We start from the raw sequence: 23,386 nt of genomic DNA on the forward strand, positions 1-23,386 counted from the left end.
GAGTAGAAATATCTTCAGATGTGGCAGATGTTTCACTGTTTTCATCAGACTCAGATAACACTGTAATCTTCAAAAACGAGTTTAGCTTAAGCTACTTTTCAATCAAATAGTATGTAAATTCCACCACCTCTTTTCTTGACCTAGTGCACCATGAGGTGCAATGTTACGGGTGGGGTTTAGTTGTACTGTAAGCTGATGTATACAATGGCAGTCGCCGGTGTAGCATGTAGCTCAGATGTAGCCTTAGTAGAGGAGCAGTTTTATCGAAACAGGGCCACATTTCTTTATTTAAAGGTCACATATTTTACCACTTTTAAGACAAGTTTATATCGGTCTCAGAGGTCCCCAAAACATGCCTGTGAAGTTGTTGCCAAAAAAACACTCCAGTAGTGGATTTTTGCATGTCTAAAAACCCCTCTGTTTCAGCTCAGCTTAGAACGAGCTGTTTCTGTGTCTGTGGCTTTAAATATTACAGAGCTGTCTGACTCAGGAAATGGATGTGGCTTAACGGATGTGGCTCTCCCGAGGATCAGAAGAGCAGGGCAGAGTTTTCTTCCAAGTGGGGAGGGCTGACTGAACCTGGGGGCGGTGACATCATGAGGGGAAAATCTGAGAACGGCTTGTTTCAGCACACTTTTTCTGAAAGGTGGAAAGGGAGGGGGGGTTCTGATTCTTGGAGGGATTGTTGACAGGCCAGGGGCACAAATTTTTGTTAGAAAAGCCTGAAAATGTGTATTTGGAATAATAATTGACCTTTAAACAAGAGCAAAGAGCCACACTGGAAGCTTCTCTTGGCAGAGAAGATGCTTTAAGACTTCTCCCGACCAGACTCGACATGAGTGTTATCCACTAACAAGTTTAATGCTTGTAAACTATGACTATGCCTGCCTGCCGAGCTCAGGCTTTTAACGGAGGTGTGCATGTCTACTACCTCAATTTTCAAAATTAATTTGAATAGTCCAGCTCTTCCCAAATGCTTTGTATGGGAGGTTTCTCAGATGAATGTGAAATAAATCCTATGCAATAGATATATAAAACAGTCTATCTGGCATGTGAGGTCAGTTGAGAGTGACCATCCTGGTTTGAGCCATTAGCTGCTCAAAAAGCATTTTGGGATCACTTGCAGCATAAACCAGTGGGTTTGCTGTACTGAAACTGTCTGCTGTTTAAAAGGGTGAAATAAATTGAACTGATTCAGAATGGTAGAAATTAACATTTGCATTTGTGACATTTTGTCTCGCACCTCCAGTTACAGGGGTGGGGTGTTGGAGCTACGCTTGGGTGACAGCACACGGTGTATGACATAGAATAATCATGGTCCATCACAAGTGAGCAGCAGTAAACATGAAGGAGATACAGCAACTTAGCAGCAGCAGCTCACGCTCCCTTATGTAGCAGTCGTTGACATAACATCCACTGTTTCAACAGCAACAGTTTTGTGTCTGAACTACTGAGGCAATGTAACAGGGTATATGCAGGAATCTTGAAGTTAATTTTAATACCTTTTTAAGACTTTGTCCCCTTCTCAATATTTTTTAATACCTCACCGCCACTTCAAGCTGTAACCATTTACATCAGTGATATAGCTTGCTCTGGCGCTCTCAGAGACAATTTATGAATGCACCCCCAATAGCCTAGTTTTTTATGTGCCTGTTCATCTTTGTTTTTAAAAAAAAAAAGAATAAATTCACACACTTTTACAATGTTTTTGGGACTCAAACTCTTGGACAGCTAATTCAGAAAAAATACTTTCAAAATTTAAGACTTTATAAAGTCATGAGAAGACTTTTTAATACTTTTTAAGGGTCTTAATTTTCCCAAAATTGATTTATCACCTTTTAATACTTTTCAAGACCCCACGGATACCCTGTGTAAGTGCTGAGTAAATTTATATATAACATAGGAGCAATCACTTTTCATTGGTGCAAAAACTTGACAGATTGTTCCTTTAAATGACAAATACAAGGCATACCTATCTGAATGCGTCCATCCTGCTCTGAAGCTCCTCCAGGCACCAGACTCTTGATGTAGATGCCTCCAAATCGCACGTTGGTGTTTATCCCTCCCTGTTGGCACAAGAAGGTCACAAAAAAGGAAGTTATATTTCCAACGATAAAATTTATTTATCTTTAAAGCAACCATGCGTAACATTAGACATATGTAGAACCATTCAGTATGTTAAAATAGGGTTAGTTCATAAAAATTGAAAAAAATTTATTTATCTTTAAAGCAACCATGCGTAACATTAGACATATGTAGAACCATTCAGTATGTTAAAATAGGGTTAGTTCATAAAAATTGATCAATGCCACATGCCTCAAATGTCAAGAAATACTCTGACTCAACGTACAGGCATCCACGTTGCACTGTTTGGCTAATTGCATGTTACCTTTTGGCCTTTCCATCGGTCCTGTAAAGCGGTTTGCCTGAGATGATCTTGCTCTTTAAGAATAAAGTCACTAAGTCCTTGGCACAATTTCCTGGGTTCATGTATGTAAACACGACACGTAGCACAAGACTGTCTGCCTGGGCACAGCAGTGTTCCCTCAGCTCACCTTTTCAAAGACTTGGTCAAAGACAGAGAGTCAGGGCAAAACATGCTAACGTAGATGATGAAGTAGAGGTTTAGTTGAAAAAATATATGTTGCAGATAAAATTAGACTGATGCACACAACAGCTGGGAAGAGAAGCCTTTTTATTCTAGCTTAATATGCTTAATTATCTGCTTTCTTTTTAAACTATTTTAGAGCTTTTTCAAATGGCTCTTTAAAGGATGTACTCGAGAGCGAATTTCAACTAAATGTCCAAGGTTGAATTTTACAGGACTGTTTCATAAGTCAATTATTTAGAAATTTAACAACCACTGTTTTCAAAATTAAACAAGCAGCAGTGATGACAATTATTTTGCATACGCTCAGTAGGATGCTCTCTGACTACCAGGATCAAACATTCAATATTTACCAAAATCTAAACTTTTAATGTTATTTTTTAAAATGCTTAATTTTATAACTGATTTCTTTTACAAGTTAAAGCCAAATTTTTGCCCCTTGTTTGCACAAAGAAGACTAAAAGGCTGTCAAAAATGTAATAGTTGCACACTTTTTAACACCTCGTGTTTTAAGCCATATAATTTGGTCACTGAAACTTTGATCAAAACACTTAAAACAGCAGAATTTTTAAATGAAAAGCACATTTTTAGGCATTATCTTTATTTTTGGGTTGTACATTTTCTCTGCCATCTATAGGATATCATTTTGCACTGAATTCATACAAGTCCCAAAAACTAGAATGAGGCAGACCATATACAATATATTCAGCAGGAAAAATGTGGTTACTTTGCTTTTTACTCCTACAGGATATGCAAAAAAAATCTGGTACTAAATTCAACACTTTTAAAGACCTTATTCAAGAACCCTGTCTATTTATTTTAAGACCCAACTGCATCATCTATTTCTAAGCAGTTACATGGGTGACGATTATGTGCATGCTTTTTTTTAAGATTGTAAAATAAAAATACGAAGACATAGTTCAGGAAATTAAGATTGCATTTGCAATTGTAGTGCGCAAAGACAGCTCTGAGATGCTAGCAGTGCTAACATGAACAGACTCTGTTCTAGTATTACAATATAAGCTGCTTTTTAGCAACAAAATCCTGCAAAATGTTAACATCTCTTGGCCCAAGCCTCAGCTCCAACATCTACTCCTTCAACCGCTTGTCAGAATACTTGCATTTACCTTATACCTGCATGCACACGTCATTCAACCACAGAGTTAACCTGCTATCTAGGGCAACAGTGGAGCTTTAACTGATAGCTCAGTGGGGTAGAGTGTAACAAGTGTGCAGGCTGACACCAGATCTGGTGGAGTTCATTGGCATCTCACTTGTGATTAAAACTACAAAGAAAAACAAAATCAGGAAAAACTAGCCTAGACAAATATAAAAACTGAAAACAGCTACAAAATGTAAATTCTTATGGTGCTGCATTTAAAACTTTTAAATACTTTTCAAAGCTTTTGATAAAATTGATTTACCAACAACTTACCAACATTTTTTAAGACTCTGCAGATACTCTGTCTGATTTGAGATCCAATGAAAAGTTTGTCTTCATCAATTAAAAGTAGAACTATTATTATTGGCCCTTATTAATGAGCTTTATATTGAAAGGTAACAAGTATATAAGTATAGCACCCAAGGTCCTTGATGTAGGTAAAACCTGTCAACATAAAAAAACAGTGACTCACAGCAACGCTCATGCCCAGACTGCCACCACTTTTCTTCAACTCCACCACAAAGCGCTCCCCAGTTTTCAGGCTCAGGATAGACGGGGACCTGGAACACACATCCTGAGAAAGAGAAAACAAATCAATAAACAGACATCATAAAGGTGAACTAAGGAGAAGACAGTTCTCTCAGGGCACGTCTGAAGTAGGCAAGCTTTAACACATTAATCAAAGCGGTTAATCCATTTAACAATTGCCACAAGCTGAACTCGTATCAGCGTTGACCTCTGGTTAGAAAGGAAGTCACTCATCTATAGCCACAGTCTAACCTGAGCATCATGAATTCTGACAACAGGAATGTGGAGCCTTCTGTTTTGTTTTGGGGTTGCCAGGCTAGACAGGGTGATGGCCTCCTCCAGCTCCTCCATGGCAGGACGGTACTCTGTGCCGCTTAGTGTGGTCTGTGACCCAAAGCTCTTCTCCAGCGCCAAACCAAGAGTGCTTTGACTCAAGGAGCTCTTACTGTCCTTGAGAGACTCTGAAAGACAAGCAGAGGAATAAAGAACATCTGTGCGCACACTTAGTATCACTTCTGAGCCACCAATGTTCCCTAAGAGCCGGATATTCTTTAATGTAGCTCTGTTTCATTCACACTATATGGACAAAAGTATTCAGTTGCCTGGCCATTACACCAACAGGGACTATAATAGCATTGCATTCAAATACATGTGCATTAATATGGAGCTGGTCTCCATTTGTAGCTTTTATAGCCTCCACCCTTTATGGCAGGATTTTGGGGTGTTTCTGTGGGAATTCGTGCCCATTCATTCTGTAGAGAACTTATGAGGTTAGGCACTGATGTTAGATGAGAAGGCCTGGCACAAAGTTGAAAGCATAGCATTGTCCAAAAACGTCTTGAAAATGTGCCTTTCACTGGAGATAAGGGGCCTAGCCCAAACCCTGAAAAACAGCCCCATACCATTATCCCTCCCCCACCAAACTTCAGATAGGAAGGTAATATCCTCCCTGCATCCACCAAACCCAGACTCGCCCATCTGACTGCCAGAGAGGCGGGATCCGTCACTCACTGCTTTATAGCACTCAACCAGATGCTTGGCATTAGACTTTGTGATGTGAGGCTTGCATACAACTGCTCGGCCATGGAAACCTATTCATGCACAGATTTTGATTTTTACATTAATGTCAGTGGAAGTTCAGAACTCTTCAGAAATGGAATAGGCAGGGCACTGGTGACTTTTACACACCATACACCTTAGCATGACCCTGCTCGGTTATTTTATGTGGTCTTCCAATTTGTGGCTGAGTTGCTGTTGTTCCCAAACCCTTCCACTTTCTAACAGTATTACCTACAGTTGACTGTGGCATGTCCAGCAAGGATTAAATTTCATGAAGCGTCTTATTGCAAAGGTGGCATCCATCACAGTACCACACTTGGAGTCACTGAGCTTTTCAGAACGACCCATTTTGTATCACAAATGTTTGCAAATGAAGACTGCATGGCTAGCTTCGTGAATTCATACACCTGTGGCATCGAGTTGGATTGAAACCCCTGAATTCAATAATCAACAGGTGTGGCCAAATACTTTTGTCCATATGGTGTATTTCATATGCCACCAGTAATACTTAGAATTTGCTCCTCTAATATAAGTATGACTGTATGGGCTTGTGGAAGACATTAAACAGTCTTACGTTTAGGCTGGGACACAATAAGCTCCACCTCATCAGGGCTACTCTGTAAGATCGCTGCAGCATCACTGAATGTCACTCCCTCCAAACTGGTCTTGTTGAGGGAAATAAGACGTCCACCTAGAACAACAAAATCATATGTAGCCAAGGTACTGTATTTTCTCTAGTAATGCTACTTTGCATTTCACAATGTAAGGAACTGACACTGTTTCAAGTGTCCTTTTGACATCAGATAACAGCTATTTTTCTCTGACATTATACTCAAATTTGATCTGAAGTTATAATAACGTCCCTTATGCACAACTTACAAACTTAAGAAGTTCAACACAGCCAGTAGTGGCTAAATGCTAATGATAGCCTTTAACAACTTTCTAATGTCATAAGTGAGAAAGTGTCCTAAAGCTTATGTTCAATTCAGCCACTTTTTTACAGTTAGCAGGAAAGTCTCTTAAGGCTAATTTTATCTTTTGTGTCTCTTGATATATTAATGCAGGCTTACCTCGCTAACAGTAACTTTTGCTAGTGAGGGTTAAGAAAGTGGTTGTTTAAGGATGTGTACAACTTTCCAATAATTTTATGCCAATTTTTAAGTTCAGAATGAGCAGTTTACACTGTTCCAGCCAACTACAAGGCATGGACGAAAAGGCATAACCCTACAGCAGTATTTGCGAGAGAGAGGTTGAAAGCCATGAAGAGCTATCTTATAGTTTAAAATTTTACAGGTAGCATTGAACCACTGACTAGCTAACTGTGAGGCAAAAGCTAATAGGAAAAAATATTCTCTGATGGAAATGTTAGCTTGGGGGCCTTTGAGTGCTAGTGTTGAGTCTATGTCTTTTAAACCTTTCCTGTCATTTTAGAACCATTTATTAGCTAGCTGTGATATTAGCAAGGCAGTAACTGTTTTTTTTCTGATGAGTGGAAACAGGTTATCAAATACATGGGTGCGATACATGATACGTTACTGTTAGCATGCTAGCTAACGTTAGCAACCGCTAGCGATCATGTTATTAGCAATGGCAGCATATTTCCATATGGAACAAGGCAGAGGTGTTAGGAGAAAAATGAGGCAGCTGAACTGTTTTGTTACTTCCTTTATATGCAAAATGTCAGAGTGCAATTTGGGACAATACTAACCTGCTGTGATTAAATTCTCTAAACTGTATTTAAATGTACTGTAACACAGTATATCGACAGAAGTATACAACTTTGATTATGCTAAACGATTGACTAATATGACCTGAAATCCTTCAGTACGTTTAAAAGCCATTTTCTTTTTAAGAAAAATTAAAATTACTAGTCAGAATACCCATTACATTGTCCATACAGTTTATAGCCTGAAAAACGCGGCGTTATGATGTTTAACAGTAATTGAGCTTTCCCCTTAAGTATAATGTCAGAAAATGTTAGACAGAGGGACACTGAATGCTAGTGTTGAGTCTTTGTCCTTTTTCAGCCTTTACTATCATTTTGCAACTTATTAGGACTCAGTCAATTTTAAGCTAAAATCAGTATTAGCTAAAAAAGTAACAGGGTGCTTCTCTGATGTTTAAAAACAGGTTATCAAACATGTTTGACTTTAAATATGGCCTGAAATCCATCAGTAATTTAAAAGGCCTTTGTCTTTTTTTGAAACATTGAAACCACTTGTCAGAATATCTAAGTTTACATATTTTACATCAGAATTTGAGCTTTCCAACAAAGTAGTATTATGGTAAAAATGAAAGCTTTGTGAACACTGTCAGTCAATGATTTCTCTTGCCTGGTTTGATCCGTCCATCTTTATCTGCAGGTCCATCGGGCACAATGGAAGCAATGAAGATCCCAAGGTCGAGTTTACCTGTATTGTCCTCGCCAACGATCACAAAGCCTGAGATAGGATCAGAGAGAAAGTGAAGACATGACACTTGTTAACTTTACATCCAGTTTCCAACTAAGCCTTCTTAAAAAAAAAAATAAAAACACTTACCAAAACCAAGTTTGGGATCTTTCTTTAGGTTCACACAGACTATCTCTCTTTCTGGAGGGGTCCTGGTTGGTGTTTCAACTGCAAAATACATGTTATCACAAAAGATAAATGGATATTTATATATTTATTTTTTACAAAATCTTCATATTTAGTAAAAAATAAATAAATAAAATGGTATCACTGTCTACACTTAAGTTCAAATAGTCTCAATATAAGAGAGACAAAGCTGTTTAAGAGGCTTAGGGTATTAATTCATTCAGAGGCTTGTTTTCCATACTATGCCCCTTTTGTTGTATGTTACATAAAGACACAGTCACCTCTTATGGAGGAAGATGCATCAGAGTCCTGCTTCTGAAGCGACACACTGGACATCACTCTGGGAATCGGCTCTGGAGTGCTACAACACATATGTGCATTAAACATTTATTTTCTTTATTTAACCAGATGTATGTTTTTCTAAAAAGCGCAGAAATGTTTCTGTCTTGCAGGGCTACCTCCACTGCCGCTCCCTTGTGTCCCTGTGCTCTCCTGAGTCAGGGAGCTCCTTGTTTAGCTCTCTACTCATCTCCCTTCTCATCTCTCTCTGCTGGCGTAGCCGAGCCTCAAGCTTAGCAGTCAGGTCATCACAGGACTTAGACATGGAGTCTGGCTGATCAGGTGCTAAACCAACATGGTTGAGCATGCCCTCTGAGCACGACATCCGCTTTAAGTTCAGGTTACGACTGTGGTAGGCTGACAGGTATTTGTCCATGTTTTCATCTTGAGGAACAGGGGAGAATTAGGTGTTATTTACACACAACGTTACTGATACATTTCCCTCTTGATTTAACAACAAAGACAAAGGCATATTGTTCTACACAATAAATAAATACCTGGTATCAAGGTGTGGTTAAGTTGTCGTGATGTCATCTCACTGTGAAACTTGTGCTGTGCTGAGCAGAGGTTCAAGAGATACTGTGCTATTCTTGAGCTTTCTGTTACAAAACTGTGCTTTCTGCCACTGGGTCCACCACACTCAATAATCAGTTTACGTCTCTGAAAGAAGAGTGAGATTTATCACACAAGCTGTACAATTAAAAGGGCATAGAGCTTAATTTGACTGTAAAGGCATTTATTATTACCCCAGTTGATATGGAGTCTGTTTCCCTCCAGAGGAAGCGCCTAGTGACAGTCCGGATGTGGTTCTTCATCTCATACACAACAATTCCTTTGGCACAGACCCCCAAAACCAACTCTCCCATTACCGGCCTTTTCTCTCTCCCAACACGGTGGAACATTACCCCATACTCTGGTAACTGCTGGGCAATCTGGGGAGGGTGAGTTAAAAAAAAAGGTATTTTTCTATGCATAAGAGGGCTTGGGCATCTACTTTGACAATCATATTTGGATAAAAAAAAGGTGCAGCAGTAGAAGTATTATCAAGAACAAGTGCATATAGATTTTTGAGTTTAAGCATATCTAAAAATAAATAATCACATAACAAACTGGGTTTTGTTCTTTTGTGAGCATGTGCAGATGCATCAGTAATCTGAATACCTTTAGATACTCAGTCTCAGCCTCTTCAGGGAGCATCTGGGCGTGACTTGCATGTAATCTTGGCAACTCTTCCTTGATATTAGGCAGGGCCAGCTTCTCCAACATCCTCTTGGACACATAATGCTCTGGCTGGTAATAATTCTTTCCATACAGCTAAAAAAGACACACAAACAACCAAATGTTCTGCTGTGACACATGCCAAAAGATGATATTAACATTAAAAAAGCATAAGGAGAAAAAATTGTTTATTTGTGCTCAGTACCTCTGGCATGTAGTCCCCAAACTCAGCCTGCAAAGCAAGAGCGACTAAAAACAAGCCAGTCTCCTCATTACAGTAGAGTCTGTCCTCTAAGATATCCTTACGCAGCTGTAAGTAGTACTGGTGACGAGTCAGTCTGTGTCTAAAAAACAGGATGATAATGATAAATAACAAGCAGCAAAACTTGTTCTAACATGATTGTTTCTATAACTAATTCTCTTCACCAAACAAACACCAAACAAATGCAAGAAACATATACTTTATGATTGCATATCTAACCCTCAACAAAAGTTAAATTTTGTTAATTTAGATGATTTTTTTACTACATGGCTTGTGATTGGCAGAAATCGCCTGTGTAACTTTTAAAAAGTACTACTTTGCACTGTTTTTTGTCATAGTATTTTGGTATGAAGCTGTTAAATTTTACATAAAATATATGGGATGTAAAGGCTGTCATTCTTACTCAAAGTCCAAAAGGAGATATTTCACAGAATTTGGACCACATGGCCTGAGGACTGAGTAGCTCATTCTTACTCATACAGTGCATTCAGGAAGTTTTCAGGCCCCCTTCACTTTGTCAGTGCTGTTATTTTGCAGCCTGATGCTACAGTCACTAAAAATCATGTTTATTCTCATAAATCTAGACTCAGTACCCCATCATGACAAAGTAAAAACAGAATTAATAAAGCAAACTAATTAGAAATTAAAAAAACAGAAATATCACTCAAACAAGTATTCAGACCATTTTCATAAACACTTGAAATTCAGTTCAGGTACCTTACATTTCTCTTGATCTTTGCTGAGATGTTTCGACACCTTGACTGGAGTCCACCTGCGGTAAATTAAACTGACTGGACATAATTTGGAAAGGCACACTCCTCTCTATTGAAGGCCTCACAGCTGACAGTGCATATCAGAGCAAAAACCAAGCCGTGAGGTCAGAGGAACCTGTCAGGATTGCAGCAAGGCACAGATCTACACATATCTGTTTTTATGTTGCACTGAAAGATTTCAAGAGCACAGTGGCCTCCATAATTCTCAAGTGGAAAAAGTTTGGTATGACCAGGACTCAATATGGATCCCATAAGGGCTTTATGGACGGAAGCCTTTCCTCATTGCAGAACACATAAAAGCCCACTTGGAGTTTGCAAAAAACTCTAAATGAAAGTGTGTTTTGCACAAAGGAGAGCCTTCCATCTAGCCACTCTGCCATGAAGCCCAGACCAGAGGAGAGCTGCAGTGATGGCTGTCCTCCTGGAACTTTGTCCCATTTCCACACAGGATCTCTGGAGCTCAATCAGAGAGACCATCAAGTTCTTGGTCACCTCTCTTACTAAAACCCTTCTCCTCCAATTGCTCAGTTTGGCCAGGTGACTGACTCTTGAAAAAGTATGGGTTGTGCCAAACTTCTTCCACTTTAGAATTATGGAGGCCACCATGCTCTTGGGAACTTTCAGTGCAGCAGAAACTTTTTGTAGCCTTTCACAGATCTGTGCCTTGCAACAATCTTGCCCCTGCGCTATGCAGGCAGTCGTCCTCATGGCTTGGTTTTTTCCCTGATATGCATTGTCAGCTGTGAGGCAATTCAATAGAGAGGTGTGTCTATCCAAATCATGTCCTCTCAAATCAATTTACCACAGATGGACTCCAATCAAGGTGTAAAAACATTTCCGCAAATATCAAAAGAAATGGGAGGTACCTGAGCTAAATTTCAAGTTTTTTGGCAAAGGGTCTAATTACTTATGTCAATGTGATATGTCAGTTTTTATTTTTATGTCTAATTAGTTTGCTTTTATTAGATTTTGGAGTATTGAGTGTAGATTAACAAGGTTAAAAATGATTTTTTTTTTCAACTTTAGAATCAAGCTTCAAAATTGAAAAAGTGAAGGGGATCTGAATACTTTCTGAATGGTCTGTACCTTCCTAATGTAAAAGTTTCCCATATTCCTTTCTAAATAATTCAGTTTGGTTACTTAAAAATTTAAAAAATGATAAAATTACTGGAAAAGCTAAACTGAAAAAAAATCTCAGATTTCTTGCCATTCTTATTTCCTTCAATGTTTATTCAGTTGTGTTTAAATGTACACAAAGCTGAGAGTAAAGTCTTGTAGTTATGTAACTGCATTTGATTTTTATGAATAAAATAATAATACAAAAGTTTCATTGTATTTTTCGTGTAAGAACAAAACAAATGTACTTACAAAATGAAGGAGATGTCATCAACGAAAAATTTAACTCGAAGAAACACCAAAAAGGAGGTTATCTGTCCTTTTTTCCAGCTGTCAGGAGCAACTTTGGAGATTTTTGTTTCATGGTCTACAAAGAAATATTCATCATCTGCAGAGAGACAAAGAAAAGCTTCTTTAATCTCTAACATCTTCAACAACTGACAGAGTAAAAGTCATCCCTTTCTTTCAGGTACAATCTGCCAAAATTCAAATATTAACCTCTTTGTCCACAGCTACAGAACAATAATGAAAGTGAGGGAGTTAATGCTGAAATAAATTTCTATTTTAAACAGAGGGCATGCATACAATAAAGGTTTAGTCACATATAATATGTCCTCGTACCATCTAAGAAGGCAAGACCGAAGTAGAAATGCTCCACCAAGTTAGCGTGAGCCACCACCATGTCAAACACATCTCGTGCTTTGGACTTAATGTCACAGCGAACCACCACATACTGTCCGTTAGGCAGCACCACAGTCACTTCTCTCTGAGACGAGCATGAACGGCCCTTTTTGGACTGTTGTGGACACACACAAGCACAAACAAAAAACACACACAAACATAAAAAAACAACTAACATGCTCACATACATGTACATAAATACTGTACATGGGATTTTACAGACAGACATAGTTAAGCATGCAAGAAAGACAGATTCAAATAGTATGAAAAACAAGAATTTAGATCAAAATGGACCAAAGGCAGAGAGGAAATAGATGAAGAATTTACCACGATAGATCCTGGAAGCTCGAGGACAATTTGTTGTTCATCTGGCATCCTGACGAACTCAGGACCCAAAGCCTGATAAAACATCAGTAATATAAAATTTTAAACCTGCAACATATTCAAAAAGCTTTTGTTTATTAAAGCTCTGCTGTCTGCTCATAGATTGCAATTTGATCCTCCCGGTTTTACAAATGCATGGTTCGGATGCACTATAAATACATTTTTAAGTCACATTCTAAAAAAATACTTTCTTTGCATTGATTTTAAGACATTAACATTAAAACCATCGCTCTTACCTTTGCTTTCCTCTGGCTTAGGCTAAGCGAGGACTCGCTGAAGGTGATGGAGGGACTCTGAGATCTACCCGACGTCTTGGGAGAGATGTTGTGGTGGGGGCTCCCGCCAAGCCAACTGCAGTTACTGTCCCTGTGACGAACCCCACGAGGGAGTCTGAGGGGACAGAGGGAGGGAGAAAGGGGGTTGGGGAAGGGCGGATTGTGTAATAGTTGCTCAGAAAAGTGAAACTCTGGGACAATGTCGCGTCCCCTAAAAGTCAGGACGGGCAACGAGGCAGGTTTATTTCTGTTGATATGCACGCACAAAAGGTTCTAATAGTTGGAGAATCTTCCTCTAAATGCAATATTAGATTGTTTGTATGGTAGGGCTGTGTAATACATCAAGGTTTTAAGATATATAAATACATTTTCAAACGAGACAAAGGGGAAGACAGTTTCTTTTTTATTGATAATGTTTAGGTTGATTTAAAAAACGGCTGTCCACTGCAAGAATAGTGAGAACTGTGTCTGGCTGAATAATGGATTTAATCAATAAAGGCAGTCTTCATCAGGTTCTTTCAGGTTTCAAATCTTAATTCTGGTATAGTAAGAATCATGTTTCTTTGCAGTAAAAATAACTAGATGTTTACTGTCTTGTATCACCATTCAGCTAAAATAAATTGAGATATGACTTTTAGTCCATATCATCCAGCCCTACTGTGTGGAAGTGTTGAGTACAGACCTGTCTATAGAAGAATGGTACAGCGGTGTGGGAGAGCTCCTTGGTCTTCGTCTCCAAGGTCTCTGAGGTAAACTCCCTTAAACACAGACATAAAATGAACACATGCACTAAAACAAGCCTTTTAAACTCTGAAAATACAAAAAAAAAATCAATGGATGTAAATCTGTGCACTCAAGCAGAGACAACACTGGGACTACTTTACTTCAGTGCATACCTGACTTTGAGTCAGAGTCCGTTGAGTATCTCCTCCCCTCGGTGCTCCCCTCGCTGAAGTCTGAAAAATGCCCCCTCTTTCCTGTGACACATGCAAGAGAGGAAAGATGACTGAAGAGTCTGACTCGTGCCGTCTCTCTGCTCATTGGAGACACTGGGAGGTTTAGACAGAACTGAGTCTAATGGAGGGTTTAGTCCAGAGCAGCCACACTCTGATGATTGGCTCGACCAGGAGCCTAATCCTCTGCTTGCTTAAGGTTAAGATTTTAATCCTGTTGACCTGTCTTCAGTCATGAGAGCAGTGACTGCAGCTACCTTCTGTAAATATGAAGACCACTACTATACTATTTGAAAGTTAAATAGAATTCCAATGTCTAAAAGCTACAATATGTATCTTTCCCACCTTAAAGTAGTTTCAGATTTGATCTAATTGTACTATAACTTTCACCAGGGAGAATGGTGTGTATCTCATATCCACTTAGCATCCCTTCAGCACTATTTAATTTTGGCAGCAGGCTATAGTCCACTCATGAGAAATGCGTATGGCTTTACGGTACTAGAGTACCCACCAGCCAGTTAGTCTGTCACAGTACAGTTTGATAAAATTTCTGATGCTAAGAGACAGAAGTGAATGGTGACGGATAAAGCTTAGAAGAGAAAAGAGAGTGACTGAGCAAAGAGCCAGGCTTAAATGTACTGGACAGGCTTTTACGTGTTGGTGAGAGCCTTGTGAAACCGTAGCCTGCAGGTCCAACACTGAGGGGCTATGTTGCTGTTGGTTCTCTGGCTTACACCCTTAAACAACCCCAACTCCAAAAAGCTAAGGGTGCTGTTAAAATGCAAATAAAACAGAAAGCAATGATTTGCAAATCTCATAAACACATATTTTATTCACAATAGCACATAAACACCATGTCAAATGTTGAAACTGAGACATTTTACCATTTCATAACAATAGTTAATATTGAATTTGATGGCAGCAACACATCTCAAAGTAAGGACAGAACCATGCTTACCACTGTGTAGCATTTATCATTATGGAGTGCTGACTTCTTGGTCAGGTTGCCCTTGTAAAAGAGATCTCAATCTCAATGGGTCTTCATCCAGTTAAACAAAGTTTAAATAAAATAATATTTCCTCTTTAGCAACAGTCTGTAAACATCTGGGAAGTGAGGAGACCAGTTGATGGAGATTTCAGATGCCATATTCTTGTCTGATGAAGCAGCTCAACAGTCCTGGGTCTGTGATGTGATTTTTCCTTTTATGATGCCCCAAACGTTTTCTATTGGTGAAAGGTCTGGACCGCAGTCAGGCCAGATTCTTCTACTGTGACCAGCACACATTAACCAGAGCTAAGAAGAATGAGCACATTACACCTGTTTTAGCATCTTTACACTGGCTGCCAGTACATTTTAGGATTGATTTTAAGATTTTATTAATCACTTTTTAAGCTCTCAACGGTCTCTGTCCCAGTTACATCACTAACTCCCTACTCCCCTGCACGCACTCTGAGATCCTCGGGCAAAGGTCTTTTATTTGTGCCAGAAGCTCGGGTGAAAACTAAGGGGGACAGAGCTTTTTCAGTCCGGGCACCAAAGCTCTGCAACGATCTACCTGAGGAAATCAGGTCGGTTAACTCTGTGCTTTCCTTTAAGTCACTTTTAAAAACTTATTTTTACCGGAGAGCTTTTCCTGACTTTATGTAGGGGTTGAATATAACATGTTTTCAGAGTATCAGTTTGTCTTACACTTTGATTCTAATTAGGTTTATGCACTTACCTGGTGCATAAACAAAACTGTCCCTATGGAATTTGCTGATTTTAATTTTTCTGTTGTGCATGTCTTCTGTAAAGCACTTTGTAACATGTTTTGAAAAGTGCTTCATAAATAAAGGTTATCGTTATTATTATTTTTATTATTATTATTATATTCAAAGTCTTCAAAATGTATGCCAAGAAAAATGTTCTGAAATTGTTCCGCAATTTTAAATGCATTTCTTCCCAGATTGGTGAACCTCTGCCCATCTTTACTTCTGAGGGACTCTACTTCTCTAAAATGCTCTTTGTATACCCAGTCATGTTACTGGCTTGATGACAATTAACCAAATTTGTTGCAAAATGCTCCCCCAGGTGTTTTTAGTTAGCATCACTTACTTTTCCAGCCTTGTGTTACCCCGTCCCTACTTTTTTTAGATGTGTTGCCACCATCAAATTCAAGATTAGCAAATATTTTTCATGAAATGGTAAAATTTTAATATCTGATACACTAATAATGTTCAATTGTGAATAAAATGTGGGTCTATGAGATTTGCAAATCATTGCTTTCTGTTTTCATTTAGATTTTACACACCGACCCAACTTTTTTGGAGTTGGAGCTGTATTTCAGGGCCTTTTTTTTTGGCCAGTGTACTTCATGCTCCATTTTAACTGTGTAGAGCAGTTTGAGTTGATCATCATGTGACTGGTACTCAATTTGTACTGCCTTGCTTTGCCTTCTTTTGCTGCTTTGTTGAATTTGCTCCCGTTTCAGGGACGGATGGAACTGGACAGCATTACAGATCGAAGAAATTGTCCTAAATGTTTACTGGTACTTGAATTTGACATACAACTCTGATAAAACCCAGGTTTCTTAGCACTTTAAAGAGCATGCTCACCATGAAGTCTCTCTCTAATCATCTGACTCCGGCCGCTCAAAGGGACGTTACTGTCAGGAAGAGAACCCTGGTCCATCTGGAAGGAGAGAAACCACTACTATTCATAATCTCTTTGCAGATTATTTTGCAGCACTGCTTTAAATTCTAACACATACTCAATGACCCACAGGGGAGCTGACACGCTCACAGACAGGAACAAACTGTAGGCGGATATCTAGACTCACTGATTCATGAAAAACCTCCTCCACCAGCTGTCTGATGACTTTGGCAGGCGGAGGCAGGACGGAGGCTTTGTGCTGAGACTCGCAGGCTTCCAGGATGGAGTTAAGATTGAGTCTGCGGTGGGATAGATCTTCACACATGCTGAGGAGGAGGCTGTTCAGATGGTCGCTCAACTGGACTGGCTGAGAGAGAACACAGTGAACTGTTATGTTATAGTTTTACTGACCTGTGATTGTGATAGAAAATAAATAAAAACAACAGTTTTATAATGGTTCCCACCTGATTTTGAGGTAGGTGAAAATCAACTGACCAGTAGAGAGTCATACCCAGTGAATACACCAGCATCTGTGAAACACAGTGAATAAGTTAGTGAAGATAATTATAGTATAACCAGCTTACAGAAATAGATTTTCTCTAAGGCGATCAATGTTAACTATTCTATGGATGCCCTGAGTGGACATGCACCCATACACAGCGTATAAAAAGTATTTACACTTGGATGTTTTACCTTTAAGTGATTCCCTAAATCAATTATGGTCAATATATATATATTTTTTTTAACTAAAAAACATACAGAATAGCTCTTTAATATCAAAGTGAAGGCAGATTTCTCCAGAGTTATGTCAATTAAATAAAGATATGTGATGTAAAATAAGCAGCTGCATAAATATTCACCCCCTTTTAAAGTGACTGACCTTATTCAACAGAGGTCCAGCCAACCGGTGCTAGTAGTCTCACAGTTAATGAAATAGGGATCACCTGAGTGCAGTGAATGTGTCTCAAGTGATTGTAATATAAAGACAACTGAGTTTGGAAGGTCCAGTCACTGGATAATCAGAATTCCTGGCTACCATTACACCATGAAGACAAAAGAACACTCCAAGCAACTCAGAGAAAATGTTTTTGAAAAGTAAATGGTACAAAAAAATTCCAAGGCACATAACATAACCTGGAGTTCAGTTAAATCCATCATGAAGAAATGGAAGGAATGTGGCACATGTGTAAGTCTGCCTAGATCAGACTGTCCTCACAAACTGAGTGACCGTGCAAAAAGGAGCCTAGTGAGAGAGGCCAGCAAGACACCTATGACTAAGGGAGACTCTGCATACAACAACTGTTGTCAATACTTTATGGAAGAGTGGAAACAAGAAAGCCACTGTTGAAGAAAACTCAGATTAAATCTTGAAAAGAGTTTGTTCATGTATTCATGCAAAGTAGCCTTTTAAACACATGCCATGGTATCTGGATTTGGCACAAGGCACAACTTTTGAGAACCACTGAACTAAAGCAAAAAAAAAAAATGACTTATCTAAAATGAAATAGTAAATGTTGTGTAACATGATCTGATGTGTTTACAAGTGGGATAAAACCAAGTAAATTGCTGTAGTCTTACAGCTTTTCTTACATTTTTTAATTTGATAATGCTGATAATTAAATTTTGAAAATGCTTCCAAAAGGGTTAAGAAATAGTCAACCATGCTGCGTCAATCAAGTCTCAGATAAGGTTTTTTACATATTAAACAGATTGAAATTCACCAGGTCTTAGAGGCATGTTTCTCTGATATAAATTATTGTCTTCTTATCAAAAATGTGCAGCAATTATCACAGCAGTGTACCTCCAAGTACACAAAAATTTCATTTGTTTACAGCCACTTGCATTATTATTTGGTGCATTTGCATTAACTAGTGATGAGGTTCCTCTGCTCAGTTTCCTACAGTGCAGAAATCAGAGCTGCTGTTCCCTTAATGAGCCACTAGATGGCATGCTCACACTTCAGTTGTCCTTCAACTTCTGACATCCTGAGATTTTACACTCCCAAGAAAAAAAGACATCAGGCTATGAAAGGTGTGGCTTCTTATTCAGTAAAAACACTGCAGGTTTTAGCACAAATTCATTAAATAAAATAGCAACAACCAAATTAACTGATTCTCCACTAATTAGTCTGTCATAAACTTCAATGTAAACTGTCAGGACAGGTATGGTGATGATGATGATGTATGTGTGTGGGTGTTAATATGTAAGTACTGACCCTCTCTATGGCAGGTTTGGTTGAGCAGGCGCGGCCCTGCAGCATCTCCGGAGCAGTGAAGGTGGAAACCTCGTCTGATAGGCCACAGTTTTTAAATGCTAAGCTACCAGTGGCTGACAGCAGCAGGGAGGTGGGGCTTATGATGTTACACATATTGTTCTGACCTGAAAGAAGTAGAAAACCCATCAAATATATAAAAGACTCTGCTAGTACAGCTCACTGTTTATATTACAGATTTAAACCAAAATACTGAAGGATGCATTCAAGTGATTGTGTTATATTTACATTACACATTACATGGTAGCATGATGGAATAGTAGTGACATTACGGTGTGATATATGTGAACATACAATGAGAGGAAGCTTTACCCTTATAAGAGACATCCACTAAAGACTCTGCAGTGGCCAGCAGCAGAGACCACACCTCCTCCTCCAGCAGAGGGCCCCCTCGAGCCTCCAGCACTTCAGCTAATGTTACAAATGTGCTGCTCATCCTGCACACATTCCCAGCATGCACCTGAGGACACACAAACATATAAAGCACACATGAGAAAACCCTTGAAAAGACTCTTATTAGAAGCCTTTATTTAACAGGGAGTATTCTGCAGAGGTTTAATTTCTCCAGCATCCGTGGGAGTGAAAATAATTTCTTTCAGCACTCATAGAAAGCAATTTGATCTCCATTTTGAGCCATTTTTCTTCACTGAGTGTCAGGCTGGCTATCTTCTCATCACCTTCATGTAACAGTTCCACTTCATCTTCACATTCCTCTGAGAGGATAAGAACATTATCATCAGAATTAATCAACATTATTTACTTTAAAGACAGAGATATGAGAGATAATCCTGAAACTTTGCAGACAAAAAGTCATTTCTTTGCTGTGGACTGTGATAAGATTATCATAGTCCATTAGTCTCACTGCCCCTTGCTCTCAGTGCCTCTCCTGGTTGGTAATAGGCTTTCATTTGACCAGAGGGCATCCCTGAGTCTGTGCTCCATCGCCGTGTTGCTCATACAGCGAAGACATCGTGTCATCATCCCTCTTCAGTTTGTTTTGACATGTTGTAAAGGTATTAGGCAGCAACAGCTAGAGCAGAGAGCAGTGTGAAGGAGTCCAAGAAATCCCAGGGAGGAAGAATGCTGGTGGAGACGTAAAGATAAGAATTCTTCGACTATAATCATATATAATCACTGATTTTAAAAAAATCTAGATTTTTCCTAAAGCAGATGAATTGCTTCAGAAACTTTTCAAGCAAGAAAAAGAAGTTTAAAGCTTCCTAAATTTAAAGATTTGTTGATTTTTGTCAATTTAAAAATGAAGAAAATGTTGAATTTAAAATCTTGGTTTAGTAAAAGGGTCTAAATAATCACTATCTTTGGCTTGAAGAAACTGTGATGAGAATTTTGACAAATTTATGATCATTTATACTCTAATAATTAATCATACAATGGCAAAGCTTGAATGGCAAAACAAAAAGTAATCTGAAACATTTTCAAGCAAGTTTTCTCACTTTGAGTGCTGTTTTCATTTTGTTATCTCTTTTCTAGGAAATATATTTGATCATCTTTCCTCTATGAATCAGTTTTAATGTAAAACTTTATTTTTTTTATTCAAAACAGCAGCTTTAGCTAGAAGCACACACACAAAAAGCAGTAAAATCCACTAGGGATGCACCAATGCATTGGTTTAATATCTGTTTAGGCCAATCAGCCCAGTTTACAAACCAACCATTAAATGATGTTGAAATAAACAGACATCAGTTACCAATGTGTATCTGTTGTGTCTTATAAATTTATATTTGCATCTGGTTAGGTCAGTGGTTCCCTAAGTGGGCTGTGTGTCCCCTGAGGGGGGTGCAGTGTCATGATGGGGGCTGGTGCGACAAGGCTAAATTAAAAAATGCACATCATAGAACACTGCGAGCAAAGTTGTGATTTTACCAGGCGTCTAATTTTCCATCTGATTAAATGCAAAATAGAAATACATTTAGCCGACTATTCTAAAGTCAAAAAAATACATTCTGTAAACCAACTCACAGTGCAACAGTTACACAATGTCACATCATAACAATGCAAAGTTGGTTTGCATAATCATGCTCATGTCAGCAGAGCTAGCACTGAAGGCCTTCAATACTTTCTGTAAGTTAACATTCACATTCCTGGGCAGCATATCGTCACTCAGTGCTTCACTCATATGAGTGTAAAATGATACAACCTACAACAACTTTATCCTCTTTTCTAGAACAAAATAGTGCTATTACTACAAAATGCTACTGGTGCAAAACCAGTTAGCTGTTTACATTATATCACAAAGCACTGTGGCAGCTAGGCAGCAGTCATTAAGAACAATTACAGAGGCAGCTAGTGCCGTGCGGCTGTGTTACAGTTTATACAGAGCATTCGGCTGGAACTGTGGACCTGAACTGATACAAAATGCTAATAATTTGTTTAGCTGACTTATATTTTTGGTGCAGATGGCAAAGGTATCCAGATTAAACTGTTTAGGCAGCTTTTTGCACGCATCCCAAGAGCAAAGCAATGCAATGTTGTCAGAGGATTTTCATGAAAACCTAAGGGTAACAATGAGTCTACAGCGTACAATATATTAACATTTGTTTACATGTTGATAAGTACAGTGAAGGGGGTCATGAAAATAATTACATCTGCCAGAGGCGGGCCCAGCAGAGAAAGTCTGGGAACCACAGGGTTAGGTGATGAATGATATTACTGGCATGATATCGGTTTTGGCATAAAGGTAAATTTCAACCAGTATTTTGGCCATAAAAATGTGTCTATATCAGTAACAAATACAGGCCGTACCAACAAATAAGTTAGTGGAGTTTTACGCCGGACCAACTGGCATACATCAGCTCAAGTCTTTACTCTTCATCACTCTACTTCATCACAGTCCTTCAAGTCCTTCTGGAGATGGGTAAAAGGAGTTGCTGCTGCAGCCTGGAATTTTCTGCAGGAACAGATACGTCTGGAGGAGCTGGACTCCTTAAATTGTTCGAAAAGTAGATTTTCTGATCTGTGACTCAGGAGTTGGTTGATCTTTGTGGTGTTTTTATGTTCAATATTTCATGTCCGTAACTCTGTTAAATGTGCTGCTGCCTGTCTTGGCCAGGACACCTTTGTAAACGAGATTCTTAATCTCAATGATATTTTCCTGGTTAAGAATTTAAGGACTAAAACTTCAAATGTATTTTAAGGACTGGAATTTGTTGGTTTGATCATCCCCAAACTTTAAATTGTGCTAGGACTAAAGTTTAGGTCTGAGCTAGATTTAAATATCGGTTTTGGGTTAAATTCATTTGTAAAAACTGACATATCAGATATTGTCAAAATCCCAATATTGTGCATCCCTACATCTGGATTATCTGGCTGCCAAATCAAAGAAGAGTTTTTTACAGAGCACAGGTGACCAGTTAGAAAGACTCTAAACTGTCTCAGATTATGAGAGAAAATGCTTTCTTGCTAGGAGTCTTACACTGAAAAAAGCAATGAAAAACATTGGTATTGGCATTGGCCCTAATTATCACAGTTAGTGCATGTCTACAATCTACTGTAACATGTTTGAATCAAATCAATACTTTAGTGGATAGATTAAAACCTTGTTTTCTGCAGATAAACCTTGTATTGATGAACAACACATGAGAATTGACTTTAAATCCTTTAAGTCTGGACGATTACAGCTTAGTATTTTGGTTAGGAGTTGCTTTAAAGGGCTGGAATAAGAAGGGCTGCAGGATTTAGGCTAAATGATTATCACAATCATTTCGATCAGCATTGAGATCACAACTTTTTCACTAAATTCAAGGACATTTTGTATTGATTAAGGTTTATTTTAAAATATATTCACCCTGCTATTCCTCTGTTGCCAGGGCTGGACTGTGGCAAAACTGACTGGGCTTTTGAAGCCAACATCTACTCCTAAAAAAGGCCAAACATGCCTAGACATGAGTACTGAAAACCAGAACCAACATGAAATTGGTACTAATGTATCTGATAGTGGTTCATTTAGGTATTCTGCCACCCTAACACAACTCTCTAGACTCCAAACGAAAGGCATTAAATGCATTATTTTGCACCTTTACTTGTATGTTCTATTGACATCTTTTTAAAATATTTCTTTGAATCATTTACAAGACAGCTTTCATTCATCCTCTGCCTTTTGGCATGCTTTTTTTTCTCCAAAAATTGTCCATTCAGGCCCTAACACCATTTGAAACAAAGGTTTAGCACAAGTATCAGAAAAAAACAATACCCAACCCTAAATTCATACCCATAAAGCAAAAACTCATATTCATAAGAATAAGCAAATGTCAAAAAATGTCAGTGTTCATCCCTATCAAAGAGTGTTTTTCTAAAAGCTAGAGCTTTTAAAATGTACTTTATTGCTGTTGATTATGCCTCTTTGATTGTTTAAAGGCCAAAATCATAACAAACATTGAAATTCAATCAATTGTGCAGCCCTAGAGATCAATGCATCACATTAAAGTTTAAACATTTCAAACAGATCTCCGCATGCTGTTGTCCTCCAGGTCAACCTAATTTCTTCAGACAACCAAAGATAAGCCTGTGAAAGTCTACCTACTGTGCCTC

General features: G+C 38.6%; 1 protein-coding gene across 1 annotated transcript in view; it reads right to left on the reverse strand.

Annotated features, from left to right (window-relative positions):
• ptpn20 (protein tyrosine phosphatase non-receptor type 20) overlaps nt 1-23,386 on the reverse strand; it is a 54,006-nt gene that overhangs the window by 29,231 nt on the left and 1,389 nt on the right. Inside the window, exons 2-24 of the mRNA XM_041790298.1 lie at nt 19,151-19,298; nt 18,782-18,945; nt 17,031-17,096; nt 16,754-16,933; nt 16,530-16,605; nt 13,878-13,958; nt 13,664-13,739; nt 12,943-13,096; nt 12,650-12,721; nt 12,263-12,437; nt 11,894-12,029; nt 9,696-9,834; nt 9,434-9,586; nt 9,019-9,204; nt 8,770-8,932; nt 8,392-8,656; nt 8,215-8,294; nt 7,898-7,975; nt 7,691-7,798; nt 5,932-6,048; nt 4,551-4,759; nt 4,243-4,344; nt 1,973-2,066 (exon numbers count right to left, since the gene is read on the reverse strand). Coding sequence (XP_041646232.1) covers nt 1,973-2,066; nt 4,243-4,344; nt 4,551-4,759; nt 5,932-6,048; nt 7,691-7,798; nt 7,898-7,975; nt 8,215-8,294; nt 8,392-8,656; nt 8,770-8,932; nt 9,019-9,204; nt 9,434-9,586; nt 9,696-9,834; nt 11,894-12,029; nt 12,263-12,437; nt 12,650-12,721; nt 12,943-13,096; nt 13,664-13,739; nt 13,878-13,958; nt 16,530-16,605; nt 16,754-16,933; nt 17,031-17,096; nt 18,782-18,945; nt 19,151-19,274 — 2,998 coding nt within the window. The 5' untranslated portion in view covers nt 19,275-19,298. The remainder of the gene's footprint in view (nt 1-1,972; nt 2,067-4,242; nt 4,345-4,550; nt 4,760-5,931; nt 6,049-7,690; nt 7,799-7,897; nt 7,976-8,214; nt 8,295-8,391; nt 8,657-8,769; nt 8,933-9,018; nt 9,205-9,433; nt 9,587-9,695; nt 9,835-11,893; nt 12,030-12,262; nt 12,438-12,649; nt 12,722-12,942; nt 13,097-13,663; nt 13,740-13,877; nt 13,959-16,529; nt 16,606-16,753; nt 16,934-17,030; nt 17,097-18,781; nt 18,946-19,150; nt 19,299-23,386) is intronic.

The sequence above is a fragment of the Cheilinus undulatus genome, linkage group 6 (genome assembly GCF_018320785.1).
Source record: "Cheilinus undulatus linkage group 6, ASM1832078v1, whole genome shotgun sequence".
In the NCBI taxonomy this organism is placed as follows: domain Eukaryota; kingdom Metazoa; phylum Chordata; class Actinopteri; order Labriformes; family Labridae; genus Cheilinus; species Cheilinus undulatus.